The sequence below is a fragment of the Gopherus evgoodei genome, chromosome 13, assembly GCF_007399415.2.
Source record: "Gopherus evgoodei ecotype Sinaloan lineage chromosome 13, rGopEvg1_v1.p, whole genome shotgun sequence".
In the NCBI taxonomy this organism is placed as follows: domain Eukaryota; kingdom Metazoa; phylum Chordata; order Testudines; family Testudinidae; genus Gopherus; species Gopherus evgoodei.
Window position 1 is genome coordinate 13933757 of NC_044334.1, and position 15697 is coordinate 13949453.

Genomic DNA, 15697 nt, shown 5'->3' on the forward strand with positions numbered 1-15697 from the left:
GTGGGAAGGGTAACATTGCTTATGGCCTACACTTTATAGATTGGATTAAAGAGGTATGGGAAAGTTTGTGTTCCTGCTGTCAAGGCGATTTTAAATTGTACTGTGTCATCTGATGCCCACTAACTAAGATGAAAGGAAAGCGCTAAAGCAGTTATGATGTATTTTCAAAGTCATACAGCACCTCTCCATAAGTGATTGTATTGTTGTAAACCCTCATTTCAGGATAGACGTTCTCCAGGTACCACTTAAAACTCCGGCACTGCAGTCGCTGTCGTAGAGCTAATCTTTCTGAAACATCTCCGAAGTCAACTCCTGGGTTCTGCAAAGCAGGAATACAGCAGAGAAATCCCATCATATCGACTTTACAGTTGTTTTCTTTACTTGAAACCAACCTGGAGTTTATTTTGTTTGCAAGCCACATTTCCCCCTTTCCTTATTGTACAGCTGGCCCGCGCAACAGGCAATAAATAGCAATGGAAAAAGAAGAAAAATGAACAAAGAAACAAACAAAAAACAAAGTAAAAACAACATTTAAAAAAACAGATATTGGCACACTGAGCTGTGCTAAATGTTTGCAATTAAACTTTAATGTAATTGCCTTGGTTACAGATTTTGTTACAAACTCAGGGCCTAATTCTGATTTAAGAGTATGTCTACATTGCAACTGGGAGTGTGAAATGCAGCTTGTGTAGACATATCCATGCTAACTTGCTGAAAATAGCAATGAAGATGTGGCAGTCCATGCCACCGCATCCTCACTTCTATATTAAAGCTAACCTGGGTACAGCTACAGGAGCAGCAAATCACACCCCTGGCTGCCGTGCAGACGCACCCTATGGTACGTTTTCACTGCAGTGTAAGCCCAAGGTTAGTAGAATTTGAGTTAGCAGACCCTGGGTTTGTTAAGCTAGGGTTTGAGCATCTACACTCATTTGTAACCACAGGTTAGGATTGCAGAACCCTGGGTCCCAATGTGTGGCTCCAGCATCTTCATTGCATTATGCAGGCCTGAGTCCAAACACTGTCTCAAAACGTGGCCGCTCTTGCCCTTTGTTTGTGTTGCAGTGTGGGAAAACTTGACTGTCTGCCCAACCTGATTGTCCAGAGGACAAAGAAAGTCAGCTTGTGGGATTGTGGAATACTTTGTGGTGGACTCCCAGAGCGTGAGTCCAGTGGTGCTGCAGCCACACTGTAAAGCAACAGGGCTTGAACCCTGGGTCCCAGTTTGACTCACCACCCTGGGGTTCTGGGACCCTGGTTCCAAGCCCTAGGTTAGTGCAATTTGTGTATAGAAGAAAGGAGTGTTAAGCTTGAGCTTGAGTTCAAATCCTGGGCTTACATTGCAATGTAGACATAACCTAAATCAGTGGTTCTCAACCTGCGGCCCGCAGGCTGCTTGTGGCCCAATCAGCACAAAACTGCGGCCCATGTGACATCCTCAGGTCCATACAGGTAGTATTGGATGAGGCCCACAGTCTTAAATAGGTTGAGAACCACTGCCCTAAATTATACCAGTGTAAAACTGATCCAGTAACTGATTTCTACAGAGTTAAATCAGTGGGATAGGATTAGGAATAAGCCCCCTCAAAACTCAGATCAGGCCTGGTGAAAGGTTCATAACATTTTCACTAAACTTTTGAGTAGGCCTTTCTCCAGTTTCATAGGAATCAGAGTTAATTTGTGGAGTTTTGACATAACACGTGATGAAACTCAGCACCTGTGATGGAACTTTGCTTTGAGATTTTGCATACCTTTGAAAACAACATTTTAAAAAAATATTCAGGTTGAAGCATCAACTCATGTGGTCCAAAAAACAGAGCCAGATCTTCAGTTAGTGTAAATCAGCATAGCTTCATTGACAGCAAGCAGGTCTTCAACAGAGCTACACTGACTTACACCACCCAAGGATCTGTCCCAATGTTTGGATGAACCCCAGTGAACTGAAGCCAAGGAGTTCTGCATTGCTCTAAATGTATGCACGTTACATATTTCCTTCAGAAAGATCCCTATGTGCTTTACAGACAATATTGAATCCTGGCTTACAATTCAGTAGCATATCTTAGCTTGAGCTTTATTAGAATCCCCACTAGACAGTTAGTTTTCTGGAGAGAATACAACTTTAGTAATGAACAGCCTTGTCTAATTGTCTCATAAAGAGTTTGCTGGGTATACTGCTGCTTGCTGATGAAAAGTTCTGTACATGGCATCTATTCAAAGGAATGTGAAGATGAATCGTGTATTATTTCTGGCTACATTGAAGGAGAGTATCTTTCATGCGTAGTTGATATTGCACATCATTCAGCGTGAAGAAGGTTAATTGCTAGACATAGGATTCCTGGATCACTAAAGTTGGTAGGGAAAGGATTACAAGAAAGGGTGTAACCAAATCTTTGGTGCACTGACACACTGTTTTCTTGACTTGTTAAAGACGTTTGCAGGTTCATAGAAGCATTGTTTTGCTTTTGTGTATCAATCAACCATCCTCTAGCCAGAATGCAAGCCAGTCATAGACTCTCAGTGGCTTGAAACAGCAATCAAGTACAGAAAGGATGGTGTGAATTACAATGGGACGCCGTAGGCTGATAGGGTAGGTGTTAGCAATGCTACTATCTATTTTATTGGCAAAGAGCACTCACTATTCTACAATTAGGCGACCCATCATCTCATTCACTATGTCATTTCAATTGAAAGGGAAGCTTAGTATGACAAGCAGACATGCTTTGCAGCTCCCTGTACCGCTGTGTCTGTTCTATGTAAGCTATGGTCACATAGTGTATAGATTAATGGCTGGCGGTGTTGGTACAACACACTCAATGCTTAATATGGAGATGAATAGGGTAGATGGTTCTTGCTGATTGAGCGGGGAGGTTTTTACTCCTCTAACATCCATATGATCTAGTCCTATAGTTAATGAGAGCACAGTACATTTTATTTCTCAGTTTAATGCCCCAGTGCAATAGAGCTGTGAAACAGCAGCATCCTAACTTTTTTCAAGAAACTAATGGAGTTATTTTTATGATCTATATTTTATCAATCATTTTCTTTTATGGAAAAGAAGTTTTAATGTACCATGCTTCTTGCTGGTTTCATGTCTTCCAATATAGATGTGTCTGTTTTTTTCAAAGCACTGCTTTATGGTTTCAGTGCAGAAAACTGCATCAAAAGGTAATCCCTGAGAAATTTAAGAAAATCATATTTTGGCATAAATGTTTATTTAAATGTCTTTTTTTTTCTTTTTTTTTTTTTACTCTCAGCATTCATTTGTGGAAACCATCAAGCAAACAAATTTAGCAGTTTCTTTTTTCTCTTCCCATCAGAAATCTAAGGGCCTTTCAAAGGGATGCAAACCTGGCCACAGTGCATTTAAGGGAAAATGTTTATTGATGCACATTTTTACGTCATTCCCATGCCAAGATTAGAACCCTGTTGTGCTAGGTGTAGGGTGACCAGATGTCCTGATTTTATAGGGACAGTCCCAATTTTGGGGGATTTTTCTTATATAGGCACCTATTACCCTCCATCCCCATCCTGATTTTTCACACTTGCTATCTGGTCTCCCTAGCTAGGTACATATACACATAGCAAGAGACAGAATGTGCCTACACTATCGTGAAGAAACACCAAACTACAAAGCTAGACCGTTTGGGCCTGATTCTCCCATCCATAACACCCGTTTTATGCTGGTGAGCTCCACTCAATCACCCCAGCATAAAGTGGTGTAAACAGAGTGGAGAATCAGGTTCAGCGTGTCACCATGACATTTATTTGTAGACATTTCAGGGTGCTTCTCTGCAATAATACTCTGTAATATCTGAGTATCTCAAAGATGAATGACCTCATAAATGAACGACTTCCTCCCAGGAATCAAATAAGCCCTGTTCACTGTGGTAGGATTAGGTCACTAAGGTGGGTCACTGCTCGTCAATGTGCAACTGACTTTATTCTGGGGAAACAAATTCAGACGGCTGAGTTCTTTTGAATATTTGCTGCTATGGAAGTGCTCTTCCTCCCACCCTCGATCAATAGGTGATGGATTTAGTTGTATCACTCAGCACAGACAGAGATAGCTTAGATCAGACATCCATCAGTTCTCTGCCTCCATTTACTCAGGTTACCGCGTGTTCTCCACTTACCGTCATTGGGATGTTCCATGCCATGTAAACATGTGACTTGAAGTCATCCATCCAGACCTCAGCAGCCCGCAGGGCATTGCGCTTTGCATAGTAATCGATGTCATTGTTGTAAGGTTTCTTTGTGCGCTCAATGTGGGCAACTCTCGAGCAAGGTAACACTTCCATGCTTCCTCCGCACTGCCAGACCTGTGAGAGAGTTGGAGGATAAAAACAAGAACTTTTTCCTGGAAAACAGGCTGATTTGACTTTCTGTGGCAAGGTATTGTACAGCGGGTGATACATCAGCCGCTGATGACTTGAGATAGAGTCACTGCTCTTTGAGGCCTTAGGCAAAGCAGCAATTGCATGAGAAACCCTAACACCTGGATGTTAGGGACTGGATTCAGGTGGTGTAAACTGACACAGGTCCACTGAAGCTAGCTGAGGATCTAACTGTGGCTCTCATATTCCATTTCATGGGCTGTATGCTTGGGGCTTATTTCCTGCACCAAATTTGCATATAAACTAATTAATTGCTAACAGCTCAGGTATGCCCATTTCTGAAAGAAGCCATGCGATGCCTGTGCAGTGGGCATGGAACATATCAGATGGGGCATTCAGCACTGGGGCCTGTAGGTGCTTGAAGATTGCCTCTCAGGAAAGGAATTATGTGTATGAGAAATGTAAACAGAAAACAAGTAGCACACCTCATTTAACTTCCCACTGTACAGATCACATGCTTTGATTTTGAAAGTCAGGATATTCTTCCTTTTTTAAATTTTCCCGAGAACAATCCTGCCCAACCCCCTGGTTATGTAAGGCTACCATGGCCATACGGTGCCTTTTAGGTTCTAGCTTGAGCAGAGCTAGCCCATGTATGTCTGCCTGTGCCGGAAATTACATCACCTGTATAGACATACCCTTGGACTACAAGCCTGCACAAGGGAGCGAGGGTAAGACCTGCTCCCACACCACTTCTTGGACTGCATAGACTTTAGGTTTCCTTGTGTAAGTGAGCAGGTGCTCCAGCACATGGGCAAGAGAACTGGGGAATGGACAGAGCATTGACTCCAACTCCCTGGACAGTGCAATACACATAGTGTCATAATCTGCTGCTAGTATAAGCCAGCGGTAAATTCCCTCTGTCCCCTGACCAAGAAAGGGGGAAGCAGAGAGGGAGCTGTGTCAGAGGTGTCTCTCTAGTCACAGTGCCTTCCAGCGTTACCCCAGTGCTGCTGCAGCCTATGCAGCTCAACCTGCACCTGAAGTCTCAGTCCAGCCCAAAGGAAACAAAGGAGATCGTAAAATATAAGCAAGAGTCCATAGCTTTCATATTGCTGAGAATAGCACCTCATTTTCCATGCAAGTTGGACTCCATGAAAAGACAAAGGATTTGTACCCTACACATATGAAGAAAGAAGACAAATTACTTGGAGAATGGCAGATAAAATCCTGTTCCTTGACTCTTTCTTTAAAATACTTTGTTAGTTAATATTTATTTATTGCACTCCAAGTTGTTGACTAGTAAATCACTGGCCACAGAAATTTGCATTTGATAAATGAAACACACTGAAAAACACACTGCTCATAAATTTGGACTGACATACGCCTAGAACTTCCACTGTGAAATGAAAGTTTCCGCCCTCACCAAAAAAAGGGAAATGCGCAGTACTCTTCAGTGTCTTGTTATTTGTCCTACCTGGCTTGGGATTCAGCCATGTAATAGACTGTATATTTTTTCTTGCTATGGTTAATGACCTTGTAATTTTTATTTACATATTTTAATACCAAGGGTAAATACATTATCTGAGTGGCAGATTTATTTCCCTCTAACAGTGATGCTTAGGCAAAATGGAGAAACTAAAAGGTGCTGAAGCACAGCATTAAGAGAAACTGTTTAGCTCATCTATAAATTCAACACAAGTAGCTATTTCCTGGTGACGAATTCTCCCCAGATGAAATCCACAGGAGACCTGGATACCTAGCTTTGAAGAAAACAGCACCAGAAAAGTATTGCCTCAGGGTACAGAATGCTTGCCCTGTCAAACATGCTGGCTGTTGCTTACAAGACAGTGCAAATTTGCACCATTAACCCATCTGTAAGCACTCAGATTGCTTTACATTGCATTCTTGTCTCCTCTCTTCTGCCATCCTCTAAACAGGAACAAGATATCTTTGAAGATGAGGCACAAGAATCCTTTGTGAGCTGTGATCAATGATGCCAGGAAGTAGAACATTTCAGCGTATGAAACAGCCAAGATAGTTCTGAGATAATGCTACTCAGAGTCTCTGGTCAATTCTCTATGGCAGGGTACACCCCTTAAAATGTCCTAGAGTACGAGGTATATCCCATATTCATTCCCACATCTTATAAGACTTGGCACTTCCCAGCAGTTCTCACATAGAGCTCGCAAAGTGCCTTATTCAGGTGAGTAAGCATCAATATCCTCATTTCACAGATGGGGAACCAGAGATGCAGAGAGTTTAAGGTCCACACTTTCCAGACCGGTCACTAATTCTGGGCATTTTTGGGTGCCCATTTTAAACACATGTAGGACCTGGTTTTCTTAGGTGATGAGAACCCACAATACCAAGTGACGTTTCTAGCACCAGGAGCCTAGGTATGCTCTTTGCTCATTTAATGGGAAATGCCAAAGGGAGTATCTTCTTCAAGACTACTGACCACAAGACCCAACCTGGCTCTTTTTTCCCCTAATGTGATTTAACATGGCCCAGAAGTGGCACAATGCTCTTTGCTGTGAAAAAAAAACCAGACAGACAAAAACAACAGGAAAGTATTCTGAAATGAGCCACCATGGTTCACACATTGACAGCTGCCCAGTTGTAGCACTGGAACAAGCAGGACAGGAAAGGTACAACAGAGATGGGAACAAACTAAGGCATTTAGCCAACCATTTGTTCTTGTAACAATGCCTCAGATTGCCCCATACGTGAGAAACAGCTGTGTTTTTTATTCTGTTCTATAGAAGTTCTTGTACGGGCTCATCACTGTCATATCTACCAGCAGGGGTACCTCAGACTTTCCAGGTTGTTCTGTGGAGATGAGAGTGAGAGTGTTGTTATTCCACAGGAGGAGAGACAAGAGGCTCAGCCTTCTCAAGTCTGCCTGCCTCCAGAGAACTGCCAGAGGCCAGGGCCCACCAGACTAGTTCTGGGACCCTTGCCTCTTCTGCCCGGCAGCATGTCTCCATCATCAGTCACCCCTCCCCCTCTCCCCCCATAATAAATAAGTCCAGGAGGACACAGGCTGCATTTGGGCCTCGTGAGTATCACCTGGTGTGATGTTTTAAGATGTGATCAAGTAATTCCAAGACGCGGTCAATTTATTTCCTAAGTGCAGCTGATTTGCAGTTTGAATATTGATCTTTAGGCAGCCATAAACGAAACTGATCAAATTTTCTATTTGCAACTTAAACAGATATATTACGTATTAAGGAGAACAAGTACTCACATTAGTGCCAAATTACTGTCTGAGTGAAACTGTTTGTGCTTTATGCCGAAGAACTCAATGGTGCTAATGACAAACTATACCTGTACATCTGAGATAGGCTGGCGTATAGGAAAATATTTACTGTACACTCACTGTAGTTAATTAACCCAGACATCATATGGCAGACACCAAAGAGATTTCAGAATTCAGACTTTGTTTCCATTTACTAAGCAAAACTCAAGCTATGCTGTGATTTCCTTGATCCTTAATTTGTTTCTATGTATCAATGAAGTTCTATGTAATCAAAATAAAGTACAGAATGGGCAACTTGGAAGGGATATAAACCCTCATGCTTCATGGCATAAGGCAAACTTTAACTCTTGAAGGTCATGAAGGAACTTGCCCTTAGGACAGGTTTCTCTATAATTGCTTGTTGCAGGGCTTCGTGCACCTTCCTCTGAAGCAGCTGGCAGTAGCTAGAGTTGGCCAAAAAAAGGTCAATTATTATTATTATTATTTTCATGACACCTCAAACACATTTATTCTTCAAAATTTCCAGAGAAAATTCTTAAAATGTGTCAATAAAAAAAATGAAACCACAAAATGTTTGGTTTTCAAAAACCCTTTTTGATTTTAAAAATTGGTTTTAGACAAAAATTTCAGTTTTTGAAAGCCAAAACTTTTGACCAAAACCAAAATATTTTTGCTTTCTGTTTCTCATGGAAACCCTGGAAAATGCTGACTAAACCAAAAAAACTGTCCATTTTGGTTCAAAAGCCACTTTTTGGTTTAAAAAAAAAAAGTTTGAAAAAAAAAAAGTGACCAAATCTGCTATTGGCCAGAGCTGAAGACAGGATGCTGAGCTAGATACATGTCCAATCCAGTATTCCTGTATTCCTATAGTGCCTAGAAAGAGGATAATGTCTAGATGCTCTCAAACACTGCACCTCAGCGCTACTTCCAATACTGCCATGCCCTGCTAGGTGAGTGTTAATTGTTCTAAAACATTCCAGGATTTAGAATGCAACTAAATAATTTGTAACCAAGGTGGTCCCAATTTTGAAGAAACGTTTACAAAATTACAGGGATTGCTCTATCGGGGCCTAATTCTCTTTAAATTGAAATTTGTGCTATGTTATTGTCAGCCATTTAGCCCTTGGAGACCCACTTTTTGAAAATATTTGTGCAAAATATTGTTTTACCTCACAAAACTAGAGTGGAATCCAAATGCTTTATGACTACCCTTATGTGTGTGTTTAAAAGCACTGAGGGAAGGAGTTCACTTGCATTTCAAAAGCAACTGAGGTTGGAGATTATTCCTACACCCACACTACATCAAGCTCTCTCAGGATATGGTTTTGTACTGCCAACACGGCTATACAGGAGTCATCAGTTTGGCAGGCATGGTTATAGTAGAAGAGCCAGTCTCCCCTTCGATGTGTGTTTGCAACTTCTACTGACTTTCTGCAAGGCCCGGCAAGTCTCAACCCCAGATTTGCAGAGCTGCCAGGCAGGAAACACCTCCATACTGCCATAACCAGCTCATGTTCCACTACTCCTGTCCCACTGTGGACACAGAAAGTCCCACTTCAAGGGGTCTGACAGGCAGTAGCCTCATTGGCTCCTTACTCTATATAACCCAAGGGGCATTTGAGGACATGTCCAGGCAACAGTGTAAGTCTCCTGCCATGACTATTCCTGATTTCTGCTCTTGAACTCGGTTTTGACAGTGGTTTAATTTGGACCTTGCCTCCTGACCCAGATCCTGAAACCTGACTCAGACTCTGAGCCCTGATATTGTCCCCAGCCTGGAACTTGACTATGAACTTCTCCTCTATTCTTGGCCTCATGTTTGACCCTTGGTTCTGGCTGTCCTTGCCAGGATGCTGACACTTTCATATGACGTGTACCTGCACAGCCAGGGGTATAGTTGGCAGTACGAAAACCCAGTCTAGAAAGAAAGACTATAATAATAAAAAATAGAAATCTGTATCCTGCTTTGAAGTTCTGCAGCTCAGATGTGTGACTGTTCAGGAAGAAATTAAAATAAAAAGAAAATCCCTCCATTAATAAAACCTTTCACTCATGGCAACTGCAGAGGAAGAAGTATCCAGAACGCTTGGCATCAGAGCAGGTGTTCAGCTTTGTGATGGATTTGCTTCCAAGTAATCACCCTTCACTGAGGATTTATGTTGCTTCTACAGAAGCACAGACATTTATTGGAAGCGGAGGCACAAATTTATTAAAACAAAGCTCCAACTGTTTTTGTTTTGCCCAACCCATCAGGCTGAAAGTTTAAAGGTTTCTCCAAGCACTTCTCGCCTAGAACCAAGTGGGAGATTCCTTTAAAAACAGAGGATTTAATTACACGCTGGTACTGCTGATTCTGCTGCTAGCAGTGGTCATTGTACTAAAGAAAGCACTCTATAGGCGTTTGGGACCCTGTCGTATAGGAACCTCAGCATGTGGGCCACACATTCAGTTGCGTTTACTGAGATGATTTATGCCAGATTTACACTAGGGTCAAATATCAGTACACCATACTGGGACTAATTAACCTTGGTGTCATATTGCGGATGCCAAAGAGACTTTGGCATGAAACAAGGTCAGGCCTTTTATGCATAATAATTTCCAACCTGCTTTAAGACTAGTTTAACAAATACTGATTTAACTTTTCAACCTTCTTCCCATTTGCTGAATTCCTCTCCCAGTGAGCATGGGAATTTCACATGAGCCCTGAGGAACGGATTTGATTTTCCATCTAATCTTTGTAGATATTAAAGATTCCTTGGTACTTTTTGTAAATCCTGATGTCGTTAGCCATAATTTTCTTACACTCCATGGCTGCATTGTACTGTGCTTATTATATAAAGTGCCATCATAAAGATATTAGTATAGAAAATCCCAAGCAGTCACGTCAGCAAGCAGTGATGCTAGCAGTGCCTGGACAGAAACAGACGTTCTATTCTGTCCCTTTCAGAATGCTGACCTAGATGTTTTACTGGTGGACTGCATACCAGTTTCACAGGCCCATGGATCCACCTCCTTGTGATTTCAGCCCATCATCCCCAGGCTACTTACATGCATTGCCCTCCTGCCCACACACCTTGTGAATGTTTTTTCCTCCCCCTCTCCCTTAATTCCTAGGGAAAGAAGGTTTCTTTATCTCCCAAGGAGACTTAGACAAACTAAAACAGACAAAATACAAGATCATCCGAGACTTGTCATTTCCCATTCATTTCAACTGTTACTAGTCTACATCCCGCTCCGAGGTGTGCCTGCTTGAGATAGTACAATTAAGAGCCCTTCCAGGCTCACTGCTAGCAGCTATTTCCAGCTTCTCCTGTGCCAGGGGATCCAGCGCCCTGGAGGAGATTGCTTTTTAAAAGGGATAATGATTGTCCCAGTCACTATTTCTTTCACGCAGTAGGTAAGGGACTGGAGGAAGCCAGCTTTGCACTGCACATCCCGCAGCAGGTTCCTTCGTCTCAGTCTAACCCTACTGATGATGACAATAATATTTTGCACTTTTATAGCTATTATCATCTGAGTCAGCACTTCACTAAGGTGGATGATCAGCACCTCTGAAAACTAGGCGTTTAAGCCATAATCTGCTAGAATTGGACTCGTTGATATTTAATTCAAATGGTTCTGAACTCCATCTAAACAATGCATACCACAGACAATAAAGTAGGGAGCCTTTCACTGAATGCCAGACTTTCACTTTTCTACATGGCGCATGAAACCAACAGATCAGATGATGGAGTTTTTAGTAGTGCTCAGATATCACACGTTTTATGATATCCCAGCATGGGAATTCTTAAAAGCCAGTGATCTGAGTTTTACTTACATTTTCAAAGTAAAGCCTCTCAGAGATCTAATGTTTTCTACCTGTGATGTTTTGAATTCAATTTATCAAAGCCACTTCAAAAGAAATTCAGGAAGGCAATGGAAACATCACTCGCTAGGCACCAGAAGGAACCTATTTAACCATCAGCAGCACAACACAGCAGATAATAAATTGGCCCAGCCTTACAAACAAGTGGAGGATGCTGAAAATCAAGTTAGTATTGCTCTGGAAGAATGTAATGTTTCCACTAACCTTATTCAGGCTCTAAAGGTGGTGGAATCTCTTCTTCGTAATGATTAAGATGACCTGGAAAATAGGAGCCAGCACTCTAGTCTATACTTTCTTGGTGTTTGTCAGAAGTGGACATCCTTTGGGTGCAGCCCCTGCAACCCATCCAAGGAGGTCACCAACTATTGTTAGAGGTGCTAGTGGCATCAATCTATCTTATATGGCCCCTCTTACAGTCATGTCTGAGCACCTGTTCCCATTCTCTCTCCCCTCTGGTCCTCCACGGAAGCAGGTTACTTGCAACTGTTCCTCTAGTCCCCAGAAACAACAGTTGCCTCCAAACCCTTGCACCAATTCCTCTGGGACCTGACACTTCCTTTAAAGTAGGGATGGAACAAGAATAGAGTGGGACTATTGTTAATCTTTGGGGCTCATGGAGACCAGGAGGTCCTCTCAGAATGACTAATTGTGGGGTCCATGGTATGAAAATCGTAATGAGCTCTGCCTGGAAGAAGCTGGTAACACCTGAAGACTAGGAAGGTAGGGAAATAGTAGCCATGCAATCATGGGGTGCAGTTAGTTCACCTGGACATGCCTGAGCTAGCTTTAATCTAGCTGACTCGGTACCAGAGGCGCACGGGCTATAGAACTCCACCTGGAACCAGAGGTATTATTTCAGGCTGCCAGCCCACGCTGAACCCTGGGATGCCATGGATTCATTGCTCTGGTACCCGAGCTAACCAGGTTAAAACTAACTTGGGTCTGGTCTACACAAGCTGCGATCACACTCTATGACTGCAGTGTAGATGTACCCACAAGTAACTATTACATTCCCATCAGATCCATCTGGGCCTTGTCCAACTCCCTCTAAAATGTTGTCTAAAATAAAAACCGAAGCACACAGCAAACCATATGCAACTGAAACAAAAGCCACAGGAATATTCCTAATCAGGACAAGGCAAAGTTTCACTGTTTGCAAAAGAAGAAGAAATCTTCAGGGTGGAAACATGCAGAAGAACCATATGACTCAACTTTGACTCTTGAATGACATGGGATGTGAAAGACTAACACAACGGGAATTCTCCCAAGGAAAGTGAAAACACGCTAGCACCGTCTCCTATTCCAATCCAAATGCAGAACAGTTCTGATTTACACTGTTCCCCAGTTCTTTAAGGATGTAGCCCAGCTATTGGGTCATACCAGAAACGTATTTTTAACAGCCATTAACATTGATGTTTACAGTAAGATTATATTTCTTGGTTTGTCAGTTACTTTCTAGGACCATAGGACTGGAAAGGACCTTTTGGGTCATCGAGTCTGGTCCCCAGCTATCACAGGCAACCCCACCATATTATCCTGTTCATAGACTTGTCAAGCTCCATCTTAGAATTTACACCCATTTGTCCTTTAGCTTAAATAGCTCTTCTCCCTCCCTGGTGTTTATCTCTCTGATGTATTTAGAGAGAGCAATCACATCCTCTTTCAGATTTGGTGCTGCTAAACGGAACAAACCGAACTCTTTTAATCTTCTCTCATAAATTAGGATCTCCATTCCCCTGATTAGCCTAGTAGCCTTTCTACCAAGGATTTAGGACTAACAGTGTTTGCTGGTGTTAGAGGATGCCATAACGTTAACTTGAGGTAAATATTTCTTTTTCTCTTTGAACCTACTCATAGAATTAGACTTAAAAAAAGAGAGAAAGGGACAGCTATTATGATGCAATGTAGTGCAGTATGGTATATGTCTGCTTTGGTCACTGGGATTACAACATACCGTGGCAATTATTTAATTGCAGCTGCCCTAAAACTGGTTGATTTTAATAGATTCTTTTCCTCCCTGTGCTGTCAGTCCTGACTTCAGCATTCTGTATTTAATTAGGTATGTTAGAAAAGGGCCCTCTTGCCTTTCATTTGTTCATATATGAAGCTATTTATAGTTAGGAAGCTTTTATAATAAAATATATTATGTGATCAGATTAATCGTATGATCTCATTTAAGTTCACGGTTCACACTTTTATGATTGTCTCTAATACCAACCAGAATTATGGTTTAAAAAATGCCTCTTGAAATAGCTTGTGCTATTTACACAGTGCACTCAAGAGGCAAAGATCTTTGCATATTGGCAAAACAGATATACTGGAAAAGATCACATTTACCTGCAGAAAATCATACTCAACTGAAAGAAGGAAAGAGACACTTCTCTGGGTCTAGAGATTCTATTTAAGATTACAGGGCACAATTATTGCTGGTGCCTGAAAATGCGATATGATCCCAAAGAAGGACTGGAAAAAAACTTGAATTATCACCTGGATTTTGACTGACAAAGATTACACATGCACCCCTTCTAAGAGTACCTTGCTAAGATAACTTTATATGTATTTTATGAAATGTGGTATTTCCCTGGTCAGGGTGGTTGCATAGCTGTGTATCTATAAACATGTGGACCATACCATTGTTATTTCCCTGTAAAATATTAGCCATTGAGAGCATGCAGAAGCACTTCTTTGCCTCTTTTTGCAGGAAACCAATTTTATGTGATTGTCTTCCATTTCGAGTTCCTGCAGCTTTTCACTGTTTTTCTGGCATGGAGAATTTGTGCAGCTTAATTTGACCTTTACAATCTAGAGCAGATGAGTAGGGCAGATTCAGTATTTTAAAACTCTTAATAGATGCCCAGCACCTATTTTTTTTCCTCCTGCACACACTCCAAACAATTAATTCTTGGCAACAGGCTGAGTGTTCTGAACACAAAAGGAAGGGCTTTAATTGCATTTTGTTTTACACCCTCTCACAGAATCCTCTAACATAGGGCCTGATTCAAGGGTTATAGCTCATGCTGTTAGCAACTTACTGCTGGTAAGAGATGGAATGCTTTTTTCTTTAAGTAAGCTTAGAATTCATTGCATAGATACTAGAATTTCCTTAAGCATTTGTTAGAGTGCTATTGGATTGGACTTGTTTGTAATCAAACTAATGTATCCTTAGGACATTTATCCAGAAAATATTTATTGCTGTATTGGTCCTTGAGAAAAAATCAATGAGGTAGATAATGGAATCACAATGTTAGTCCAATAAAAGGGGTCACACATTTTCTAACTCTAACTCTTCACTAGGAATTTTATGGGATGTCCTTCATGTTCTCTTTTAGAGTTAGAGCAGGATCTCATAGTAACTAAAGATTCAGATGTCACAGTATTGAGGAGGAGGAGAAGGACTTCTGTTAACCCTCTTACAGAAGAAGAATATGTAAGTATGCTGAAACTGAAATATTTCTTGGAGAAACTTGCACTCAGCAATCGTCATCATACTGCAAAGCTAAGTTTTACAAGTGGAGAGATAAATCAGGTAAATTAAGTCTGGCTGCTATGGGAGGGAGAAGATAAGGCATAAAATGACATTAAAAATGACCCATATACTTTAACCGCTAATCCAATCTCCATAAACTCATATTTTGCACAATTTTACAAAGGACATGATATCTTTGACCAGTGCATGTCTAGGGATGAAACTGATGTTTTTATGAGTCGACTAGAATCTCTTCTGTAAAGAAAACCCCAGTCTCTTTCAGATGTAAAGATTTACTTTGGAAAAGGGTGTGTGTGCGTGTGTAAAAATCAAGAAACTTTCATGAAATGAGTATAGAATAATATTGCACAAACCAATCACGTAAGATGCTAAAAAACATCCAAACCAAGATGGTTCAGCAATTATTAGTAGCTTAGAGGGTAGCTCATGTATTACTGTAGTGGTAACTGGATATAAAGAATACCTTCTTTGATGAGGTCACTTCCTAATGAGCTGCTGAGGTTGTTTTGTGCTGGGACAGAACAGAGCAGGCAGTGAGGAGGAAGTTGAAGTGGTGGTCAGGGCAACTGAGAAACATATTCAAAGACTGACAGCAGTCTGTTAGGAATATCAGAAGAGATTAAGCAGATCTATCATTGCCAATAGAAATTGGACCCTCTCTTTGCCAGAAGCATGGAAACATCAGGAGAAAGCCTGTAGCCCCTTCTCAACCTTGCGGCTCTAGGATGCAAGTGGCTCAAATGAACAAC

At 41.5% G+C, this 15697-nt stretch overlaps 1 protein-coding gene across 3 annotated transcripts in view; it reads right to left on the minus strand.

The window, feature by feature from the left end:
• Positions 1 to 15697, minus strand: part of GALNT9 (polypeptide N-acetylgalactosaminyltransferase 9) — a 205036-nt gene that overhangs the window by 18255 nt on the left and 171084 nt on the right. For all 3 annotated transcript variants that reach the window (XM_030583466.1, XM_030583467.1, XM_030583468.1), the window contains 2 exons: positions 4134 to 4319; positions 182 to 319 (listed from right to left, as the gene is read on the minus strand). In XM_030583466.1, the coding sequence (XP_030439326.1) occupies positions 182 to 319; positions 4134 to 4319 (324 nt within the window). The remainder of the gene's footprint in view (positions 1 to 181; positions 320 to 4133; positions 4320 to 15697) is intronic.